General features: G+C 42.3%; 1 protein-coding gene across 1 annotated transcript in view; it reads left to right on the plus strand.

Annotated features, from left to right (window-relative positions):
* The window catches only part of cdk18 (cyclin dependent kinase 18), a 187083-nt gene extending 176710 nt beyond the window's left edge, over positions 1-10373 (plus strand). Inside the window, exons 11-16 of the mRNA XM_084316870.1 lie at positions 2995-3092; positions 4759-4864; positions 7354-7396; positions 7512-7602; positions 8151-8228; positions 10035-10373. Of these exons, the coding sequence (XP_084172996.1) occupies positions 2995-3092; positions 4759-4864; positions 7354-7396; positions 7512-7602; positions 8151-8228; positions 10035-10069 (451 nt within the window). The 3' untranslated portion in view covers positions 10070-10373. The remainder of the gene's footprint in view (positions 1-2994; positions 3093-4758; positions 4865-7353; positions 7397-7511; positions 7603-8150; positions 8229-10034) is intronic.
* Positions 10374-26136: the final 15763 nt, after the last annotated feature.

Below are 26136 nucleotides of genomic sequence, written 5' to 3' on the forward strand. Positions count from 1 at the left end.
GTACGACAAGACAGCAAGAAGGGTACAACTCTATCAGCTGAGTAACAATGTTCATCAAAGTGTTGCGTGTTACAGTGTAGGTTAGTTTATTAGGACAAGTGCATGACAGTAAGGTTAGTCAGGGTTAGATTTTTTATTTTTATTTTTTATTAATCATTTCAGATAATGGTTGAAGAAGTGAGTCTTTAGTCGACGGCGAAAGATTGGACGGGATTCGGCTGTCCTAACTGGGATGGGTAGTTCATTCCACCATTGTGGGGCAAGGACTGAGAATAGGCGGCTTCTCTTTGATGACCCTCCGGGAGCTTGGATAGGAGTAGGTCTGAGGCGGCCAGAAGATGCAGAGCGTAGGGTTGAGGGTGTGTAGTTAGAGACCATTGACCGGAGGTAGGCGGGAGCGGTTCCCTTTGCCGCACGGTATGCTAGGTCGAGGGCCTTGAAGCGGATACGTGCAGCAATGGGGAGCCAGTGCAGGTCCCTAAGAAGTGGGGTGACATGGGCCGACTTCGGTAGGTTTGAGATCAGGCGGGCCGCTGCGTTTTGAATGAGTTGACGAGGCTTGGTGGCAGTGGCCGGGAGGCCAGCTAGCAGTGCGTTGCAGTAGTCGAGGCGGGAGATGACTGTTGATTGGACGAGGAGTTGGGTGGCTTCTTTTGTCAGGAAGGGGCGTATCCTTCTGATGTTGCTCAGGAGGAATCTGCAGGTTCTGGTTGTCGCTGCGATGTGAGCAGAGAAGTTCAACTGGTCGTCGAGGACAACACCAAGGTTCTTGGCGGTCGGGGACGCGGTAACAGCTGCATTCTCGACTGTGATGGAGAGGTCGGTCAGGGGGGAGGATTTGGCCGGCAGGTGGAGCAATTCTGTTTTGCTTAGGTTCAGTTTGAGGTGGTTGGTCGTAATCCAGGCGGAGATGTCGGACAGACAGGCCGAGATCCGCTCAGAGACGTGGATATCTGAGGGAGGGAAGGAGAGGAAGAGTTGAGTATCATCGGCATAACAATGATATGAGAAGCCATGAGACGTGATAATGTTACCCAGTGATTTAGTGTAGAGGGAGAAGAGAAGGGGTCCTAGGACCGAGCCCTGGGGGACACCCGTCCGGAGGGGGCGGGTGGCCGACAGAGTCCCTCTCCATGACACTTGGTAGGAGCGGTCGTTGAGGTATGATGTCAGCCATGTCAGCGCAGATCCAGCCACTCCCATTCCTGCGAGGGCCGCGAGGAGGATCTGATGGTTGACTGTGTCGAAGGCTGCAGATAGATCTAGGAGAATCAGGACAGAGGAGAGGCCTTTCGCTTTTGCTAAGTGAAGTGCCTCTGTGACCGCAATGAGCAGGGGCGGACCTAGCACATTTGGCGCCCTAGGCGAGATTCACCACTGCGCCCCCCCCCCCCCCCCCCCCCCCCCCCAATTTAATTTTTTTTTGTAATTTTTTTTTTTTTTGTAATTTTTTTTTTTTTTTTTTTTATGGCTTTTGTCTCTTCATAGTTCTCTAACGTTAGTCTTTCTTTCCTCAATGCTCAATTCTATAAACACTTGACCGATACCCATCAATGCACAGCGCTCTAGCATGTTCTGACTGTGAACACCTAAAGCTGAGGCTCAGACCGACCGACCGTTTTAGATTTTTGGCTCATTTTCCCTTATGTTAGAATTTTTTTTATGTAAAAATAATGGTTGCCGATATAGAGGGGGGCGCCAAAACTGAAAAAAAAAAAATAAAAAATTTGGCGCCCCCCTCTGGGTGGCGCTCTAGGCGACCGCCTATATCGCCTGTAGGAAGGTCCGCCCCTGGCAATGAGGGCCGTTTCTGTGGAGTGGCCAGTCCGGAAGCCAGACTGATTGGGGTCTAGGAGGTCATTCTGTAAGAGATAAGCAGTAAGTTGGTTGGATACAGCACGTTCAAGTGTTTTAGAAAGAAAGGAGAGAAGAGAGACAGGACGATAGTTGGCTATGACGGTGGGGTTCAGGGTTGGTTTTTTTATGAGGGGCGTGACTCTGGCTTGTTTTAGATCACCTAAACACACTTTATATTTATTGGTAAAGGATTTGCACTACAACTCGTACACCTTACTGTAAATTGTACCTCATCCCATGCTCTGAACTATATAGTATTGTATATTAGTACATTGCATAGTATATTGTATGGTAACTCGGTTACTTCTATTCTGCATCGAACATTGTACATATGTCTATACTGAACACTGTGACCTCTATTTTTACTTCTATTTTACATGCTATACTATTTTATTTCATACTTATCTTGTCTAGCACGGTCTCTGGAGCGTAACAGTAAAAGCATTTTGTACAAAAGTATTCTGTACTTCTGTATGACGACTATTAAAGGAACTTGAACTTGAAACTTGAAATCCTAGACAGCGTCAATTAACCCACGAAGCGCTAGACATGGCCTCCGCGGTTCAGCAACACGGCGGCACCTGCTCTGGCCGGAGCTCAGTCGCCAGGTATCCTTTCATCAGACCGCGGGGGCGGCCGGCTCAACAGCCCCCCTGGAGGGAACAAAGCTGCTCACCCTGACCCTGTACATGGCCCACGCTCTTTGAAGTGGCGTGTGGCGTGCGTGTGTTCGCTTTTATCCAAAGTGCTTTACATCACGCCGCCTCACATTCACCCATTCACTCACCCATTCACTCACACACAGACGACGGAGGCGACCATGCAAGCCAGGCAACCAACCTGCTCATCGACACGCTGCCGGGAGGGAGGAGCGGGAATCGAACCAGGAACCTTCCGATTACCAGACGACCGCTCTACCCCCTGAGCCACAGTGTGTGTGTGTATGTGTGTGCATGGTAATCGGAAGGTTCCCGGGTTAGATTCCGGCAACCTCGCATGGTTGCCTCTGCCGTCGGTGTGTGAATGATGTGTGAGTGAACGGGTGAATGTGAGGTATAAGTTGTAAAGCGCTTTGGATAAAAGCTGCTCTATAGGAAATGCAGTCCATGTGGTTGAAACAGCTGGTTCCTTCCACAGGGGCGTGGGCTGCATCCAGTATGAGATGGCCACGGGACGTCCCATGTTCCCAGGCGCTACTGTGAAGGAGGAGCTGCACCTGGTCTTCAGACTCATGGGTAAGAAGAGACCAGGGGCAAAACCTTTCCATCTGCGCACGCTGATGTTAGGGATGGGGGCGTGAGTAATCGATTACTTGTAGCTATGAGAAAAATAGATCTTAAATTATTATTAATTTTTATGACTTTTTATTTTATTTATTTTTTACATATATGTTTCACATGTATGTGTAAGATTATAACTGTTTGTTGGTTTCCTTAAACATATACGTGAATGAACAAAATTAAGTAAAAAAAATATAATAATAAATAAATATTTAAAAAGTATTATAATTTTTTTCTTAATTTTTTTTCTTTACGAGTAATACACGATCACTCGAGTATAGCATGCGATCAATCGATCTGGATTTGTCTTAAAAATGCCCATCCCTAGCTGACGTAGGATCAGTTTTGCAAATCAGGGTCATTGATTAGATTAGACTCAAATGTATTGTCATTATACAGCACAAGTACAGTACAACGAAAACCTATAAACTTTCATTATTAAAAAATGTATTAATACAAATGTAATGTCAACATCACATCCTGTCAAACAGGTTAGATAAGATATTCCGTTATTGATCACTAAAATGTGGTTGAGAGTACAGTTTTACTGTAAGTGAAAAATCTGAAACACACCATTAAGATAAGATATTCCTTTATTGATCCCCTGACATGTGGGTGTCATAGCAGCATGGAGGAGGTACAGGTATGACCAGGGGAATAGTAGAACGAACATGAATATAGGCAATACAATTTGATCCGAATATAAAAATATGAGAAAAAATAAACGGTGTAAACAATCAAATTAACTCTGAATATAAAAATATGAGAAAAACATATGAGAAAAACATAAACAATCAAATTAACTCTGAAGATAAAAATATGAGAAAAATAAACAGTGTAAACAATATAATTAACTCTGAAGATAAAGAATATGAGAAAAATAAACGGTATACAAAAGGTACCCTAACTGGCATGCTATACGTCATACGTTGTAGTCCGTGCAGGTTTTGGTGGTCAGACATTCCTAATAGTTAAATCAAATCAAATAAAATGTATCTGTAAGGCCCGACAACACACGTTAATGTCCCCATGGGCCGGACACGTCTTCTTTAAACAAGTCAAGAAGAAACATCACAATAAGTCAAGAACAAAACAAGAACACCATAAAATCCAAACAATTTAAAATAAATGCAAAATAAATGAATGCAACACTCCCAGAAGTACCCCACGCGAAGGTAAGGAACAACTCACTAAAACATAGCGATAGGAAAAAATGCACCACAGGCAATGTGGAGGAGAGAAACCTTAGAAGGGCCGTTCAAGGGGGGATGTCCCTTCTTAGATGTCGGTGATAGTAGTGTTGCAGTAAAACAGGTGAACAGTTGGTAAGCATGCACTCATGTGTGTAGTGAAACACAGATAAGTGCATGCAATACCAACTGAACATTTTGAAAGATTAAAGATAGAGCTGATAGCAACTGAACATTTTGAAAGATTAAGATTAAGATTAAAGATAGAGCTGATAGCGATAGCAACTGAGAATTTTTGAAAGATTAAAGATAGAGCTGATAGCGGATCTATTTGAGGCGAAGGGGCGTCGCAGAGAGGGTCGCATCCTCCCGGTCTTCATCACAGTAGTAGAAATGTGCGTGTGCCTCTCTTCTCCTCCTCCCTCGTTCAGGTTCTCCCACAGAGGACACCTGGCCGGCCATCACCAGTAACGAGGAGTTCAGGTCCTATCTGTTTCCTCACTACAAATCTCAACCACTCATCAACCACGTGCCCAGGTAGGTGAGGCAGGCGGTGGTCGGATTTGGCTGCTTCTTTTTCACAAGAAGACGCAAGAAAACACAGCTCTGAGCAGCATCGCTAGTGTACAGCAACACTGAGACAGCGTTCACACTGCAAGCCTTAGTGCTCAATTCTGATTTATTGCTCAGATCTTTATATTTTTTTATGTGGCCATTATCAGATTCCAGTGTGAACTGACCCACATGCGCGCAAATGAACAATAAAGAAGTTGGACATAAAGAATTATGACAAATGTCAATCTACAGTCACATGATGAAAGTCACATGACTGTTCAGACTGAGGTTGCGTTGCAAAAGATCAGACCTGTATCTGATTTAGGACCACATATGAAAGTGGCCCAAATCTGAATTGAAAAGATTAGATTCCATGTGATTTGTGCTGTTCACACTGTCGTGGAAAAAAAACAGATCTGAGTCACATATGAGCAAAGAAATCAGATTTGGTCCTTGAGCAAGACACAAGACCCCTAACTGCTCCCGATGAGCAGGTTGGCACCTTGCATGGTTGCCTCCGCCGTCTGTGAGTGAATGGGTGAATGTGAGGCATAAGTTGTAATGAGCTTTGGATAAAAGTGCTATATAAATGCAGTCCACTTACCTAACAGAGCCAACGACTTCACAACTCCTCACCCATTACACAGAGTCCTGGTAGTCCAATCCTAAATGGACTGAGACATACCAATTATTCGCCGTCAACTAAAAACACACTTCACCAATCAATGTGTGATAAGAAAAATGCACTTTGCCACTAAGTAATCCAATTTGCCTATATTACTACCTACTATGGTTTGACGAACCATGTTAATTACCCTTAGCTGCCAGAGTTGTACCCTTCCTGCTGACTTGTAAGTGGCTTTGGATAAAAGCGTCAGCTAAATGACTAAATGTAATGTAAAATGTAAATGAGACTGTTTATTTTCTGTCTAGACCAGAGATTGTTTTCTTTTTTTAAGATGGGAAGCAACTCATGGGCAGACAACTCACTCACACATTCATTCATTCATTCATTCATTTATTTACTTCCAGTTAGGCACTTTGACCCAAGTGGCAACTCACAGGCCACTTCTTGTGTCTGTGAATACATGATAGGAAGTAGAAAATCATAGTTCAGTTCAGTTATTTTTTATTACGGGCTTTGGACACATAACAACGGTCATTCCATAAATCGGCAACGTTTTACCAGCTGCTATTGCAGCATTGTCCAATTGTCCGAAAAGGGCTAGGGAGAAGCACTATAGGCTTGTCGGGCCCTACCCCAGAAGACTTATGTTTTTTTAATTTTGTTTTTTCATTTACATACATACATAGTACATACATATAGTACACATTACAGTACACACATATAGTACACATTACAGTACACACATATAGTACACATTACAGTACACACATATAGTACACATTACAGTACACATTACAGTATAGTATACCTGCAGTATATAATAGTATATATAATAGTATATAGTACATAATAGTGTATACAGCACATATATAATGTGATATGAGATATATAGTACATCATATGATATATACAATAATATAGTACCATAATATAATAGTATATACTTCAAATATAGTTCAATATAATATACAAATTAATTATAATATGATTATATAATGTAATATGATATAACGTACAATACAGTATCGTACTTTTTTTTTTTATTATTAATATGTAATTAAAGCTCTTCTTCCCTTCTGTACCTATCAAAAATAGTAACACTCGCCATGGCTGTGTAATCTGCCGCGCCGACAGCCACCGTGGTTTGACTCGACGATGAGAGGAACACTCAACACTCACAGATCATCTCCTCAGCACTAGTCCTTTTAATGTACAGGCAGCAGAATGACACCGACAGTGAACAGCGTGAAAGCTGCCCCAGCATTAAAATGACTACTGAATAATGACTTCCTTTCATTATTATACTTATCAAGACCGCGTACCCGGCGAGAGACTGTTTGAAACGGCTGTGCTCGCACCAGTGTTGTGTAGTACTCGAGTCCAGGACTGATTTTCAGGACTCGTGACTCGACTTGGACTTGAGCACTGATGACTCTGACTTGGACTCGGACCCCGAGCATTGACTGCATTCAATTCAAGGTGCAGACTCGGACTCGGACTTGTTAATTGATAAATACAGTTATTTATTTTGAATGCCCTAATCATTTGGCATAAGATATTGTTGGACATTTGTTTGGCTATTGTGTCACAAAGTAAATAAACTCCCATTGAAATGGTGAACCTTGATGACTTGGACTCGGACTAGGGTCACAGGGACTCGACTTGGACTCGACGCTGGCTCTTCTTTGGTGACTCGGACTTGGAGTCGGACTCGAACACTGCGGACTCGAGACTCGACTCGGACTCGAGATTTAGTGACTCGACTACAACACTGACTCCCACCTACCGTACATCGCTGTGGTTCCAAACTCCCCTCACTAAACTAGACATCTGTCTCCATCAGGTTGGACACGGAGGGGATAGACCTGCTGCTGGCCCTGCTAATGGTAAGAGACAGGAGGTCACGACAGCAGCTTACACGTGTTTCGCAGTGAGACTGTGTTTAAGCATCGCTTCAGTAGCCGTGTAATCAGCTGCTATTGTGTTGTATTGTGACTGCAGTATGACACCAGGACCAGAGTCTCTGCTGAAGCCTCTCTGAGACACCCCTACTTCCTGTCTCTGGGGGAGAAGGTCCACAGTCTGGCAGACAGTAAGAGACACACATATGGATGCATGCACACACACACACACACACACACACACACACACACACACACACACACACACACACACACACACACACACACACACACACACACACACACACACGCACACACACACACACGTGTCCAGTGCATGCACACACTTAACTACACACAACATACACATAGGCTTAATTAGCTGATATCAATCCCTGCCTCCTGAGCCGTTCAGCCATTGTGTAGTGTGATGTGTGCCTGGTGCCAGTGTATGGCAGCCATTGAGCCTGCGTAGCCCAAGGTGGGGCGCTGCTACACAGTGGTGGTGAAGGAGGCAATTTCCACCCTACATTGTGGAGAGCGCTTTGAGTGTCTAGAAAAGCGCTATATACATTTTAATAAATAATCATTATTATTATTATTATAGATATAGACACACATACACAACCACAACGGCACAACTACACAAAAGTACACACAAACTCACAATCGCAGTGCTAGCAGAGACTATAGCACGCTGTGTTCCAAGGTCATGATATTCTCCGTCTCTCGTCTCCAGCTGCCTCAGTGTTCTCTCTCAGAGAGGTCCAGCTACAGAGAGACCCTGGTCATCGCAGCTCTGTGTTCCAGCCTTCAGGTACGCTCTGCTACCTACTACCTATTATACTACCTACTACTACCTATTAAACTACCTACCTACCACCTATTATACTACCTACCTACTACCTATTAAACTACCTACCTACTACCTATTAAACTACCTACCTACTACCTATTAAACTACCTACCTACTACCTATTAAACTACCTATTATACTACCTACCTACTACCTATTAAACTACCTACCTACTACCTATTATACTACCTACCTACCACCTATTATACTACCTACCTACTACCTATTAAACTACCTATTATACTACCTACCTACTACCTACCTACTACCTATTAAACTACCTACCTACTACCTATTAAACTACCTACCTACCACCTATTATACTACCTACCTACTACCTATTAAACTACTTACCTACTACCTACCTACCACCTATTATACTACCTACTACCTATTATACTACCTACCTACCACCTATTATACTACCTACCTACTACCTACCTACCACCTATTATACGACCTACCTAATACCTATTATACTATTGATTGATTGATTGATTGATTGAAATTTGTATTAACAGATTGCAGAATGGGTACAATACAGTACGGCTCAATACACACAATTGTTAAGGGGATGCAGACCAGAGAAAGACTTTCGTCTTGTTTACATCAGGGTCCCACATTTTCAATTAATCATAACATATATGACATACATGGCATACAGATAGACAGTACTGCTACATCTATACATTTATGACATATCAGATTTACAAATACAGTACTGTTTGTGATACAAACATTGTACATTGGAGGTGGTTGGGTTGGTGGGGTAGGGGGGGGGGGGGGTTGGGTAGGCGGGGTGGGGTAACTATCTAACTACTACCTATTAAACTACCTACCTACTACCTACCTACTACCTATTATATTATACTACCTACCTACTACCTATTATACTACCTACCTACTACCTATTAAACTACCTACCTACTACCTACCTACTACCTATTATATTAAACTACCTACCTACTACCTATTAAACTACCTACCTACTACCTACCTACTACCTATTATACTACCTACCTACTACCTATTATACTACCTACCTACTACCTATTATACTACCTACCTACTACCTATTATATTAAACTACCTACCTACTACCTATTAAACTACCTACCTACTACCTACCTACTACCTATTATACTACCTACCTACTACCTATTATACTACCTACCTACTACCTATTATACTACCTACCTACTACCTATTATACTACCTACCTACTACCTATTATACTACCTATTATACTACCTACCTACTACCTATTATACTACCTACCTACTACCTATTATACTACCTACCTACTACCTATTATACTACCTACCTACTACCTATTATACTACCTATTATACTACCTACCTACTACCTATTATACTACCTACCTACTACCTATTATAGTGCCTACCTACTTATTCACACAACATTATACTATCTAAGGCTGTCCGACACTAAATAAATGATTAGTCGACTAATAATCATTTGATCATCGACTACGAATCGATTTGTTGATTGAATCAACAAATCTGTAACATTGTGTTTCCTACTGTACATGCAGTCATGCAGACGGACGTTTATAAATCTAGATTTCTGTTTCAGTCAGACGGTTCCGTCTGTAGTGTGGTAGTGAACCTAGGGTTAACCCTTTGTCGTGTGGCAGTGAAAGGGTCAACCTTCTGTATTGTCGCAGTGCAAGGGTTAACCCTTTTGGTAGTGTGGCAGTGAAAGGGTTCATGTGTTCAAATGTATAAATACATTTCCTCTCCACAGGTCGAGGGAAGAACCGCAGACAGAGCATCTTCTAGAGCCGCCGGGGAGCACGTTCTGCGAGAGGAAGAGGAGGAGCACGTTCTGCGAGAGGAAGAGGAGGAGCACGTTTTGCGAGAGGAAGAGGAGGAACAGGCTGTGCGAAGATCCTAACACACAAAAACCCAGTCACACACACACACATATTATGCGCACACACACACACAGACACACACACACTCATACTGTAGACACACTTACAGTACACACACACACACTCATACACTGTATATGTAGACACACACACAGACACACACACACTCATACTGTAGACACACTTACAGTACACACACACACACTCATACACTGTATATGTAGACACACACACACACACACACACACTCATACTGTAGACACACTTACAGTACACACACACACACTCATACACTGTATATGTAGACACACACACACACACACACACACTCATACTGTAGACACACTTACAGTACACACACACACACTCATACTGTATATGTAGACACACTTACACACACACACACACACACACACACTCCTACTGTATATGTAGACACACTTACACACACACACACACACACTCCTACTGTATATGTAGACACACGTACACACACACACACACAGACACACATAGAGTACCTGTATATCTATTTCTAAGGCAACAAGAGCACAGTGGCAGAAAACTGAACTGTGAAAAGTGTTGCTGAAAACTGCACTGCGCCTATAGATGACTGAGCTGACACTCCCCGCTGAGCATGCTGCTCTGCTTCTTAAAACACACACACACAAATGCTAAAATACACATTAATCCTCTACGGTACACACTGGATAAAAAAACACACATATTGACCTGAGACAGTGACACACATACACTGGATACTAACCACTGGCCAGCCAGGGTTATGCACACTGGTACTACAGACACTGAATACAGCTGCTCTCGCCATATACTCCAGACCACATACTCTGCTACAGTAGAGGCCTATATACCATCATGTCATTTATATCTGGACTACACTCACCTTCCAGTGCTGCGTGCATATGCCAGTGTACAATCGACAACACACACAGTGTAGATATGAAATGATCCGTTGCACTAACTGCGGTTGTTGATCGCTTGAAACGAGGGCAGTGTATAGTCTCTCAATCCACGTACACATTGACCTATCTATCTCAAGCCCCGCTCCTCTTTTCTTGATCCTCCAATCATTGGAGGATCAAGAAAAGAGGGCGGGGATTGAGATGGGTCAATTGGAGTGGAATAAGCACGGAATTGAGCGGTTGGGTTAGGGCTGGGGGGGTATTTGGGATATGAAGGTATATCTCCGTGGATCCATGCAAAGGTATGGATATTTTCTATACCGTATTGTAATATATTATTATTGTAAAAGAAACATGTTTACATACTATATTTAAAAGTAAATGTATTTAAAAAGGACAATACATTTAATATCCTACATAATAAACAATGTGTTCCTTGCAGCAGTATTAAACGATAAAGAAAATAGCCCATTTTAAATTAAACATCACAGCGATTGTATCAACAAGATACAAGACATTAATAAAAAAAAATGTCATATCACATTGTCATTTGTACTGGAAAAGTAAACACCATCACATACCGTTACACCATCAAAACTAGGAACGGATATTGATATCTTGGCCATATCGCCCTGCACGCTAAGGTTGAGTCTAAATGGTCCTCATGCCACCGGGGCCAGCAGTGAAGACCGTGTGGAATCCACTGCTAAATTACGAGCTTATTCTGCACACGCGTGGTTGAGTATGCACGGCCTTCATTCCGAATGGAATATTCGCTCCGAATCTTTCTCAGTGCATCTGTAAACATGGTCGCGGTGCACTGTGTTGATATACCTCTTCCCACATCCAAGAAAGAAACACACCAAATATCTGATTCCAAATTGAACCCACCAGGGAATCCCAGATCGAATTGTCCAATTTGCCTGTCCAATTGCTTGAATTTAGTATGTGGGACTTGCTTCATTCACAACAGTATTACAAACAGTAAATATCACTCTAGAGTTTTGTTTTTAAGTTGCCTTAGTAAAATGTGCATGATATTTCTGCTTGTCCAAAATCTATATCTAGAGATCTAGCGTATCCGATGTGTTAGGGGGGGGCATTTGTTTTGTGTCTGTAAATAACACAATATAAGTGTCCGTATTTCTGAGTCTCCTATTTGCACAAACCAGAAGTGTCCTCTGAAGCCTGTTCCCTTCCCGTTCGCCTCTCTTCTGTACCTAGTTCCAAAATATACCCTAGTACCTTACCAAAGCCCCTTCCCCCCTCCTGTGTTTGCAGACTATGAACTGGATAGGAATGGTCAAGCAGGGCCGTCCCGCCCGCTAGGCAGACAGAGCATCGCACTTAGGGCCCCACCTTCCTTCCCCAACCAATCAAAATAGGTTTTTAAATATTGACTGTCAAATTTGTAGTGGAATTATATCATCAAGGCCCTCTTGGTTATTTCATATGTTTTAGGGAGGTCAGTCAGCCATTGAGAGGGTCTTACTAAACGTAAATTTTCACGTCAAACATAATTGCAACCGAATGGCAACATGCTGTAACGGCTGTACCCCTCTGGATGCTGTAAGTGGTGTTTTTTTTGTAAAAATTAAATAAATTTTAAGTAGCTCTACATTCCAACAGCCATCACTGATATAGAGTGTTTGGTCAGTAACAGGGGTCTCTCAGTCCCTGCGCTCTGCAGTAAACAAAAAAGAAATGTCCAAGTATCCCTTCCCACTTTATCCAATCAGGAGAGAGAACCCTAGATATTTTTTACTTATTTTAAGAAATCTTGCCATGCCAACATAGCTGGAAGATTATTTTACTTGTTTCAAGCACATATTCTTATTTTTGTCAGACCATTGTGTGATTGGATAAAGTGGGAAGGGATACCAGGAAATGTATTTTCTGTTTGCTGCAGAGCGGAGGGACTGAGAGATCCCTGTTACTGATCAAACACTCTACATCAGTGATGGCTGTCTGAATGTAGAGCTATTGTTTAACATGTAGAGCACTTATTTGAACAAAAGAAAATACCACTTACAGCACCTTTAAGGTCAAACGGAAAGGGCCCCCAAAATTACTATTTGCCTACGGCCCCCAAAGGTCTAGGGAGGAAAAGATGGTGGCAACGTTATTCCAATAGTGACGCTTATGGAGTAACGCCTACTGTAACCTAGAGGAAGAGAGAAAACACATCTCTGCAGACACAAGCGGCCGTGGCTCGACTGCGACTCTCCTCTTCCTGCCTCTGAGAGAACTCCCCCTCCGTCCTGCCCCACACCAAGGAACCTATACAAGAAGGAAGGGTCATCGCGTCAGAATACCAGCGTCCTACGCTCTGCTCGGTGCCAGACTTTGGTGCCAGTTCTATTGAAGCCTGTATTAAAATTCTAAATATACCAGCTATCTGAGGAAATATACATCAACCGATATATCAAACGTTAGCTAGTTAACAATGCAACACTTTGCCGATGATTCTGAAATCCGAGGTAATAACCTGTTTAAATTACATAAACAAGGAGACGGCTGATCCCATTCAACTCAATGTCGGACAAATTGAATGTTCCACACTTGGCACCGATGTGCGTTCACATGCTACACAGTGACGTGACGACCCTTCCTTCTTTTATAGTTTCCTTGTCCCACACTAGCCGTCACTACCGAGAGACAGCCGGAAGAAACCCAAGGAAACCATAAAAGAATGAAGGGTCATCACGTCAGAATATCGGCACTCTATGCTCTGCTTGGTGCCAGACTTTGGTGCCAGTTCTAAATATACCAGCTATCTGAGGAAATATACATCAACCGATATTTCAAACGTTAGCTAGTTAACAATGCAACAAGTTGCAGATGATCTGAGGTAAAAAAAAAAAAAAATGTTTCGGGTCATTTAAAACGAGGAGGTGGCTGATCCCGTTCAATGACGCTTCATTCTTTTATAGTTCAGAGACAGCCTGACGAAAGCGTTCTCGTAGGGTGTTGATTGGGCTCTGTGTATAAAGGCTTCGCGTGGTGCTAGAAAGGAGAAAAAATACTAACTTTGCACAGGGAAAGAGGCGCTGAGGAAGAAGGCGTTGTGGTCCGCGGGGGGGGGGGGGGCTTCCTTTCCTCATCTCCTTCTTCCAATCACTCAAGCTTAGCCACGCTGTCAGAGCAGCGCCGTCGAGTTGCCAGGGAGATGAGCCCAATAAGCTGCGTGTAATATTTACTAGAAATGTTGTTTTGTAAAAAAAAAATACAAATAAAAATAAATAAAAAGAGAGCCTCAAAACTGGATGAAACAGATGGATGGTGTGATCACTCCTCTCACCCTGTCGTCACTTGTCTGTGAAGGTGGTGAGGTGAGGAGGTTTGAGCAGCCCGACCGTATATTACGTTTTATTATAGCCATACGTTAATATATTTATGTATTGTATACATAATATATTTAGGTTTCATATCGGCAAAAGTCCCCCCCCCCCCCCCCCGAAAAAAAGCGAACGAGTCAAACTTACGATGCTTGTGGTGGTGGGGGGCGAGTGCACTCACCACTAGACCAAGCTACCCTACCAAACCTTGTAAAAAAAAATTAAATAAACAGCAATACTGATGATAGTTCGTTCACAATACTACACAAGATTATGCTACAAGACTACAGAGACACACTTTTCTGATAGCCTTGCCCCAACCTTAACGCTATCCTTGTCTCCTGAGCCGTTCAGTCATTGTGTAGTGTGATGTGTGCCTGGTGCCTGGTGCCTGGTGCCAGTGTATGGCAGCCATTGAGCCTGCGTAGCCCAAGGTTGGGTGCTACCAGTGGTGGTGAAGGAGGCAATTTCCACCGTACATTGTAAAGCACTTTGCGTGTCTAGAAAAGCGCTATATAAATATTATTATTATTATTATTATTATTAACCTTAACCCTAACTTTCTATCTTAACGTTAAAAGGAACCATCATTTTGTTAGTATGAGGGTGGGTGGCTTGGTCTAGTGATGAGTACACTCACCCCCCACCACAAGCATTGCTAGTTTGACTTCTTGTCATGCTGTTTTGCACCGTTTTTTGGGGACTTTAGCCGATACAAAAACGTAAATACATTATGTATGGCTATAACATACGTATATTATGTACCTTTTTTAGTACTTTATTTATGTTTTCTGATGAGACCATGTTGCAGCGAGGCAAGGCAGTTCAGCCGGGATGTAGCCATGTATGTTACTTACAACCGTCCCCCGTCCCCTCTTCCTCCTTAACACCCCAGTGGCAGAAGTATTACCGTATGTGTTTTCTTTTGTCGTGGTAAATGAAGCTATTTTAAATACTGTAATGAAAAAGAAATAATATATATATATATACGTATTTTAACAGATGTTTTCATCTCTCTCAGTGGATTTTTTTGCCGGACGAAACAAGAGAAGACTGTATTAAATTAACTGTAGATGATGTCTAAATGTTTTATAAAAGATATATAAAGTTTAGATTTTGTATAAAAATGTGACATTCGATATTCTGTGTGATTTGTCAACGCTACTATTAAAATGAGAAATTGAATGTATCGTGACTACCAAGAAGCCAAAATTTACTGAATAATGAACTAATGAATAAATAAACTATTAAGTTCTCAAGCGCACTTAAATTGGTCATAATCATGTGCTTATTATTAGGCTATGCTTTGCATGACTGTTAGCGTTCCAGTTGACATGTACTGAGCCAAGAGTTCTACTGGGTGGACCGGAGAATGAAGACGTGTCATTGTTTGTTTTTTAAGAGGAAAGGCTTACAAGTAGGCTTACAAGTAGTCCACAATGGTGGAACGAACTTCCCACCACAGTTAGGACAGCCGAAACCAGATCAATCTTTCGCTGTCAACTAAAAACACACTTCTTCAATCAATATCTGAAATTTTCTTTCTTTTTTTATACTGTCTTATACTATCATGCACTCTACCTACTATACTAATGTCTTTACTACTATGCACTCAACACTGCAGCACCCACGATTAAGCACTGTTTGATAAACTTTGGGCCTCATTCACGAAGTGATATAAGAACAGATTTCCTCTTATTTTGTTCTTAACTGGGATTCAGCAATGTTTTCTTATTTTTGCTTTTCTCTTAGGCAAGAGTGGTCGAGAGCACTCTTACCCACATGAGAAAAAGAAAAAAAAGCCTACCATTGGTCAATTGCCCCCAAATAGGACTTTAAAAACCCAGAACGTACTGCTGTTCCTTTGGTTAGGCCTGTGACAACAGATCCTATTGGTCTCACTCAGTGATCTACTGAGGTCAATAAAGATGAAAAAATGTCTGTTGTGACAGTCAAAAAAGAGATGACGCTGACAGAGGATGAAGCAGTAGACCAGTTCCAAGATCGGATGGCAAGATTTCAGCAACATCCGGTGGCAATACTGGGCGTACAGGGAGCTGAGGGAGAAACTTGCGGACAACGAATGCCTTATTCATGTTGATTTCAGTGAGAATTATGGCTGCAAGTACACTAATGAGATTAAGTCTGTCCACTTTGGGGGATCCCATCAGCAAGGCACCCTCCACACTGGTGTTCTGTACACATCCTCCCAGTCCCCTCTGAGCTTTTGTTCCATCTCCCCTTTTCTGAGGCATGACCCATCGGCCATCTGGGCCCACCTGTACCTGGTGCTGGATTTGACCTTTTGTTTAGTGCTTGATGCTATTCAAGCCGGCGCAGTACCTGACTGTCAACATACCAGCTAAGATCTCTGCGAGGTCAAGGCCAGAAAAATTTGTTGACACCATTTTGATGCCGTAGACTCTACATTTTGCACATTTCCGGCCAAAATGCCCCGCAGAGATCTCAGCTGGCATGTTGACAGTCAGGTACTGCGCCTGATTGAAGAGCCTCAAGCACTAAACAAAAGGTTGGTGTAATTAGATATAACAACATGGAGATATGTTGAGGAATCTATCTGGACAGTGTAGACAGAGACAGACAGAGACATGCAGAGAGATGAATGTAACGAAAACCTTAAATGGATTGAAGTGTATACTTACCTAAAATATAGACAAGTATTGCAATGAATTACAGTTATTAAGACAATAGAATGCCTGAAACATAATACAAAGTATCCTATACTTACCCGATTACCTGAAATCTTGTCATACTTACCTGAAACAAAATTGAAGAATGTGAGACAGACAGACAGAGAGAGACAGATAATTATTATAATGCAAATCGTATAGACCTTTTCAACTTGACAATATAAACATTCTAAATGGCCCCATTTGTGTTTCCTGTTGCAATGTTTGATAATACATTATCTGCCAGGAAGTAAACACAGGACAAAGCTGTTCCCCTAGCAATGGAATTAGAATGAAAACACTAATGAGCAATAATGATCAATTACTGTGTAATGTATATTTACACAAGAGGGTGATCAATTGATATATGATCATGGGTGTGATGCGGCAGGACAGAGTTATAAAGCCAAATAATGCCTTTATAACCTATTTATTTAAAAAATTTATAATAACGTGTTACATTGTATACATATTGGTCAAATACAGTTTACATGACAATTGGATATGTATCAGCATTTATATGTATTTCCTTACATTTTGTAATAGATTTTCCACCATGTTAGGTGCATGTTGTTCCACCCTGTTAGGTTTATATACCTAACAGGGGGGAACATAACAGGGTGGAACATTTTCCACCAAATTAGCCATTGCTCTGTAAAACAGAAAACCTATAGCTAGCTCTCCAGACTTAAACAATACTTTAGTATATATATCAAACACATGTGGTTTACTTTCCTTATCATTTTGCCTAACACGGTGGACATTTAAGAGTAGGACATACAGACTAACACCATAAAACTTGCAAAAAAAGCAACTGATCGTTGGTGCTCACCTCACTTTGCTTCTTTGAATTCCCCGCCAAATGAGTGATTTGCATCCGCGGGGGCACTCTCTCATTGACGTAAACACAGTGTGAGAAGAGCATTTATGCGGGTGAACACCAGGAAGGCAGCTGGCCCAGATGGGATAACAGGACGTATACTTAAGTCCTGTGCTAACCAGCTAGCCCCTGTGTTCACCACCATATTTAATCTATCCCTGGCTGAGTCCGTGGTCCCTGCCTGTTTCAAGGTGTCTACTATAATACCGGTACCAAAGAAATCCGCCGCAACCGGTCTTAATGACTACAGACCGGTGGCACTCACCTCTGTGGTCATGAAGTATTTTGAGAGGCTGGTTAAGGATTACATTTGTGCCTCCCTCCCCAGTGATATGGACCCTATGCAATTTGCATACAGGCCAAACAGGTCCACTGACGATGCGGGTACCCAAGTACTGCACAGCACCCTCTCTCAACTAGACTGCCAGAAGGGGGGCTATGTGAGACTGTTGTTCATTGACTATAGCTCAGCGTTCAACACCATAGTCCCCACCAGACTGGTGGACAAGCTGATCGAGCTGGGTCTGAGCTCCGCTCTGAGCGCCTGGGTACTGGACTTTCTGAGTGAGAGGCCCCAGGTGGTCAAGGTGGGGGGTCAGCCCTCCAACACCATCACCCTGAGTATCGGGTCCCCCCAGGGCTGTGTTCTGACCCCCCTGCTGTATTCACTATACACACATGATTGTGTGGCCAAGTTCAGCTCCAACTCCATAGTGAAGTTTGCGGACGACACAGTGGTGGTGGGGCTGATCTCTGACAACAATGAGAAGGCCTACCGGGAGGAGGTTGAGGTACTGGAACACTGGTGCCAGGACAACAGCCTGCTCCTGAACATTGGTAAAACCAAGGAGCTGATCGTGGATTTTAGGAGAACACAGCAGGGGACACACACACCACTGAGGATAAACGGGGCTATCGTGGACAGGGTGAGCAGCTCCACGTACCTGGGTCCACATCTCAGAGGACCTGACATGGACAACACACATAGACTCAGTCGTAAAGAAGGCGAAGCAACGCCTCTACCACTTGAGACAGTTAAGGAAGTTCAGAGTATCGGGAAAGATACTCCAGTCCTTCTACTCTGGAGCTGTAGAGAGCATCTTGACTGGAAACATCGCTGCCTGGTATGGAAACAGCACGGCACAGGACAAGAAGGCCCTACAGAGAGTGATGCGCTCAGCCGAGCGTACTACAGGTATTGCACTACCACCCCTGCAGGCAGTGCCGTCTGGGAGAAATGCGAGGCCCTGTGCGAGATATAAACGCATGAACACACACACACACATGCTGCACATGCCCACACTCAACGGTCACACAATGAAAAGGTCACTTTAAAAAATAAGAACAGGAGTGGTTCTTGTATAGTAAACAGAAGGATATAGCAAGCTAGCATAAGGACACATAGTATAACTGTAGATTGTATAGCATTGTATAGTAGTGTACATAAGACTCAGTGCCTCATCCGTAGCTGCGTATCGCAGGACCTTAGCATGTCTTACCATGCTCTTGTAAACTTTATGTACATATACCTGTTATTATTATTACTTGTACACTATTGCATTGTATTATTGCACATTGTATTTAAGCATTACATCACGCGCAGGAGTGGTTTGTGAACAATAAACCATGCCTAGGGGTGGTCGTTAGACCCCCCTAGGCATGGTTTATTGTTCACAAATCACGACTGCAAGTGGTGTAAAGCTTTTATACAACTGCCACATTCATCCAACCTTATTTCTATACAATAAACACACATTAATCGAAGATTTATTGAAAAAACCATCCGCCAGAAAAAGTAGTTCCCACAACTACAAAAAAGACAATTTGCCTCCATGTGGAAGCAGATCGGAAGTGCATCCAACCAACTAACACATCCAACTGTGTATTATTGGAATGATTGAGAGAAGTTGCCTCATGTGGAAGCAGCTTGAAGTGCATCCAACCAACTAACACATCCAACTGTGTATTATTGGAATGATTGATTGAACATTTTATTACCAGATGCAGAATGGGTACAATACAGTACGGCTCAATACACACAATTGTTAAGGGAATGCAGACCTACTTTCCATAGAACTTCATTCTTAGATGCTTCTATAGAAAGTAGGTAAAACAAATTAAAAAGTTTTCTTTGCCCTATAGGAAAAAAACGTTTTCTTCGCCCTATTCTTTTATTTATTTTTTTAAACCTACTGTAGAGGGCCTAAACTTAACCAGTTGGAAACCAAGCGTACAGTAATAAAATTAGCAATCAATCAATCAATCAATCAACTCAATAGGCCATGCTCACTTAGAACAGTGCAGCACCCAGCTCTCTCTCAGTCTGACTATCCCCCGCGTTGCAGCAGGCAGAGTGTGTGTGTGTGTGTGTGCGTGTGTGTGCGTGCGTGTGTGTGTGTGTGTGTGTGTGTGTGTGTGTGTGGGGGGGGGGGGGGGGGGGGGGGGGTGGCGGTGGGTGGAGACTAGAGCGAGCGCTGACAGCGCAACTTGTTCCTGTTTGCGGACGACTCAGCCCTGCTTGTCTCTGACAAGAACAAGTTACAGGTTGAAAAAGCCCTCAGCTCGGAACTAGGCAAAATCTGCATATGGCTCGCCGACAACAAACTATCATTACACATGGGCAAAACAGAGTCCATTCTCTTCGGTTCAAATAACAAACTCAGCAAGACCGACGGCTTCTCGGTTACAGTGGGTGACAATATTATCACAAGGAAAGATGAAATTACCTACCTGGGTTCCATCCTAGAGGCTAATCTTTCCTGTGACAAAATGGCATCCAATGTAATAAAAAAAAGTCAACCAACGAACGCGATTCTTGTACCGGATCTCCTCTCTGGTAAACAAGAATACCCTGAAGACTCTAGCAGGAGCACTCATTCAAGGGTACTACGACTATGCTTGCACCTCATGGTACCAAAGCACCTCAAAGGCACTAAAAAACTAATTACAAACATCTCAAAACAAGCTAGTCAGACTACTACTTGACCTGACTCCTAGAACCCACCTCACCCCTGCCCACTTTGACAACCTAGGATGGCTTAGAGTAGACGACAGAGTACAGCAACTTGCAATGGGCCTGGTCTACAAGATACACTACGCGACCAAGGTACCCATGTACATGTCAAAATACTTCCCAAAGGTCAGTGAATACCACAATCACAACACCAGAGGGAGCTCCACAAATCATGTAAAACCCAGATTCGGCTCAAACAAGGGACTAAACACGTTTCGCAATTATGCCACATCAATGTGGAACGCCCTACCTAAAGCTGTAAAGGAATGTGAATCACTACCCACTTTCAAAAACACTCTCAAAAAACACCTACGTGAGACTGCAATTCGAAACTGGCCCCTACAAATGTCCTAACCTAGTTGTACAGTAAATGACCAAGTAAGGCTTTGTCAATATTCCAATGCACAGTGTAAAATGTGTGTGTGTCCCCTACCCAACCCCCCCCACCTCCAATGTACAGCCCTCACCCAACCCACCCAACCCCACCCCACCCAACCAACCTCCTCCAATGTACAGTTTCTACGCCAAATGTATATACACTCCTTTTCTGGACACTTTTGTATCACAAACAGTACTGTATTTGCAAATCTGATATGTCATAAATGTATAGATGTAGCAGTACTGTCTATCTGAATTTCATGTATGTCATATATGTTATGATGAATTGAAAATGGGGGACCCTGATGTAAACAAGACGAAAGTCTTTCTCTGGTCTGCATCCCCTTAACAATTGTATGTATTGAGCTGTACTGTACTGTACCCATTCTGCAATCTGTTAATAAACTTTTCAATCAATCAATCAAACAGTCGAAAGGAAAAAGAAATTGAAAAAAAAATTGAAAATTAATCAATCAATCAATCCGCGATTTTTCTTTTGTTACAGAATGATTCAAGACCCATCAATTACATCATCCAACATTGTTTAAACGACTAAGACATTCGCTGTGACAGAATCGCTTGATATTTAGTCGTTTAGTCGCTATCAACATATCCATTTGTAAAAATTATTGTCCACCTTCTTGTGATCCGGCGGATTGATGTGATGTGATTCGGTTGTGGGCGGGTCCTGGGCCAGCAAGCGTGGACTGATCGCAATACATACGTGTAAATGGACTGTTTCAGCCAATCAGAATCGAGAAATGTGCATGCCGTTGTATAATATTGCACAAATGTCCTATTCTCATTCCTGTCTATTACTTGTGTTGCACATCGCTGCGGGCATGACCCCCCGCATTTCACTGTGCTTGTATGCCGTGACAAATAAAACTCTTGACTTGACTTGACTTGATTCCACTTCCTGAATATTGGTTCATGGGAATTGAAGTTCTCTTTTGTTCAGAAGGCTAAAAACAACAAACTAACAGGGTGGAATGCAATTTTGGGGACACACAGTAAATTCAATAAAAATAATAAATAACATGAATTTATCCATTTATATATATTTAGAATTAGAGATATTTTAACTTGAACTATATGATAATAAATATAATATAATAATAATATTTCAATAATAATAATAATATTTCAACTTATTCATAATTATATTGCAAATGTTTCTAATTGAAACTGAACATTTGCTTTGGGGACATTGCAAAAAAGGGGTGTATGTGCTTAAAATGTTTATTTAAAAGAATATATATATACATGCATTTTTGTGTGTTAATGTTATAAAGAGGACCTCAATCTATAATAAAAGCCTTTCATTATAAACATTTAAAGTAATATATAACGAGTTATATCATGGGGACGGAAAAGTCACCAATAGCCAGAAATGACCCATATACAGCATTATTGTACATGCCATAAGTTGTATGGGTTATATGCAAGTGTATATAGTGTAAGTATATGTAAAGACCTATTATTGTTCATCCCCCCTGGGATTTCCCAATAAAGAGGAATTAATCCATTCAGTCCAACACTGTAAAATGTTTCACCGTAAAGTCACAATAAATTACTGGCAATATTTTGCATGACTTTTACAATAAGGTTCACAAGAATTTACTGTGAATGGCTTCACAGCAATGTATTGTAATTTCACAGTAATACATTGTTGTAATTTCACAACTTCAAATTGTAAGAAATTACTGTGATATTACATCATTTTGTTGTATATATTACAACAATTTACTGTGACTTTACATAATTTCACAACTTCAAATTGTAAGAAATTACTGTGATATTACATAATTTTGTTGTATATATATTACAACAATTTACTGTGACTTTACATAATTTCACAACTTCAAATTGTAAGAAATTACTGTGATATTACATAATTTAGTTGTATATGTATTACAACAATTTACTGTGTATGTACAATAGCCTACGTGCATTTTTGTAGTCCAGCTCCAGTATTCTTCCTGGCAGAAGCTCACACTTTGGTTTCCTGTCGTGATTAATCACGTCATCCAATAGTATTTGACAGGAAACTATTGTATGAGCTTCCTCGAGAAGTATACTGGAGCTGGGGACTATACAGTTATGCATGTCTCTCATTCTTCCTGCTTCTGCTATGCAAGCTGCTTTTCACTGTCGCTCCGTGTTTTTCTACCTATCGCTACCTTAATGATTTATTATAGCCCTTTCAACTCTAAATACTCTGTATGTTAACTCCCAGTTCCTATGGTACTTCTCCAGTACTGTGAATTTATTTATTTAGATTTATGACCGCAGTACTTCACCGAAAGGACGAGTAGCGAGATCTCTCCGTGGGAGGACCGACAAGATGAAGAAGTCTCCGTCTTATCAGCTACACACAAAGGACTATGTCGGGCACTGCTGAAGTCGAGGATATTTATGAAAGGCGAGAATACTTCATAAAGACCCCGGCTGAAAGAAAACAAGACCCACCATCACCAGCTAAGTACCTAGCTTAGCTTCAGTTTAGCCTAACCTGAAAAGACAATAAATAAGGGAAGATGCCAGGACTCGGCTCTCCCACAGAATGTACTAGCTGCCTGAGGATGAGTAAGAGGATTGTAAAGCTGGAGGCTCGAGTTTCTATCCTGTACCAAATCCAACAGGATGAGCAACTCATTGACTCTATTTTTGAAGCTACTACAAATATAGCCAACGATACCATGATTGAGACCTGGCCTAGGCTAGCTACAGAACAGCACCACCCAAAAGACGGTCCCTGGCACAAGCAAGGAGCTAGACCAAAGCAGTGGACCACCGTCAAGGATAAAAGGAGAAATAAACTAACCAGGAACACGACTATTACCTCGCCCCCGGTACCGCCAGGAAATAGTTTCAACCTACTCTCGGAAACACGCATATCAACACCCAAAGCAAAGAGACTTAGAAGCGTGGCTAACGACGCTAGCGAAGCAAACAGCGAGCGGAACGGAGCTCACGCTAACGACGCTAATAGCAGGAATACCGGAGCTCACGCTAACACCAGCGAAGCAAACAGCGGGCATGCCGGAGCTCACGCTAATGCTAGCGAAGCAAACAGCCGGCACATCGGAGCACACGCTAACGACGAGACGATGAGGAAAACAGAGCCACGAGCGACGCGGCTAGCAAACACGACCCAGACTGAGCAAACGGCTAACAGCGAAGAGACTACCATGCGCCGAGGAGAACGTTGCGGTAGCCGACACCGAAGGAGACCAGCGTTAACATGCCGGCTATTGAGAAGGCTAGTGGTACAGCTAGCGAGGCTTCACCAAGGCCACAGGACTGTGTAGTGTGGTAAGAACCGGCAGACTAGGCCTAATCCAAAAACAAACGGCCCCAAAACTGTTGGAAAGAATAATGCTAACTCCACACAGAACACAGACTGCATACTGATTGGAGATTCCACAACAAGGTATGTGGAGATGGCAAACACAGAAAACATATGTGTGAAAGAGCTGGCCGAAATACTTCCAACACTCATCAGACCGGGTATAACAAAAATTGTCATTCACTCTGGATCGTTTGACATCCTGCGAAAGAAGACGGGCACAGAGACTTTGAAAGAGGATTTCACACGTTTAATGAACACACTAGACAAACATCAGTCTGTGTACATAGACACTGATGTGTCCATCAGTGGACCAATTGCATGCTTTCGCAGAGGACAAGAAGCCTTTAGTCGACTCCTAAATTTTTATTCATGGTTAGGGTCTGCCTGTGTTATACACGGCCTGAAATTCATTGACAATTTCAATGTTTTCTGGAATAACCCAGAACGCTTTCAAAGAAATGGCTTCTTCCCAAATCGCTTAGGTTCGAGGCTTCTAGCAGCAAACATGCGTCATGCTTTAATGGCCTCTAAGGATATCAAACTCATACCAGCACGAGAGATAATCACGAAGGACACAATCTCACCACGAGGTGCAGCAGCAGCACAAGACGTCCCCCCGCCCCCCCCCCCTCATATCACACAAGGCCATCTCGTCTGATCAAATGGCCCCGAAAGAGTACAGTACAGTTTAGTACAACTGCCATGTCATCTCTCAAAACATACCGGTAATCATAACCAGCCAATGGCATGGTGAAAAATATACGCCATCAATGCGTTTACCTGCTATTAACCTCAGGGCCATCAAGGTCAAGCCAAAGCAGACCTCCTCTAAAGAAGTCCAACAAATAAAATTAGCCCTCCTAAATGTCAGATCACTGAATAATAAAACATTTTTAGTAAATGATCTGATTAAAGAAAGTAACTTAGATTGCATCTGCCTAGTAGAGACATGGCTAAATAATGACACAGCTACATCAATAATGATAGAAGCTTGTCCACCAGACTATAATTTTCTTCAAATACCCAGAAAAAATAGAAGGGGGGGAGGAGTTGCAGCAATTTTCTCCTCAAAACTCTTGTTTAGAATCACAGAACTAGACGAGTTCATGTCGATGGAATATCTTGCCATTGAGCTCAAAACAGAATCAACTAGGGATGCTCGATATTGGCTTTTTTACCGATACCGATATTCCGATATTGTCCAACTCTTAATTTCCGATACCGATACGATACCGATATCAACCGATACCGATATATGCAGGGTTTCCCCCCAAAAAAACGGAATAATTTCAGGTAACTAATAATTTCACTGGATGCATTCAAAAGGCTTTCTAAATGTAAGCATTATCTGTGCAAAATATGATCATTAAAAAAGTTAAAATTAACATACAAGTT

This window comes from Notolepis coatsorum (assembly GCF_963971535.1).
Source record: "Notolepis coatsorum genome assembly, chromosome: 6".
Taxonomy (NCBI): Eukaryota; Metazoa; Chordata; class Actinopteri; order Aulopiformes; family Paralepididae; genus Notolepis; species Notolepis coatsorum.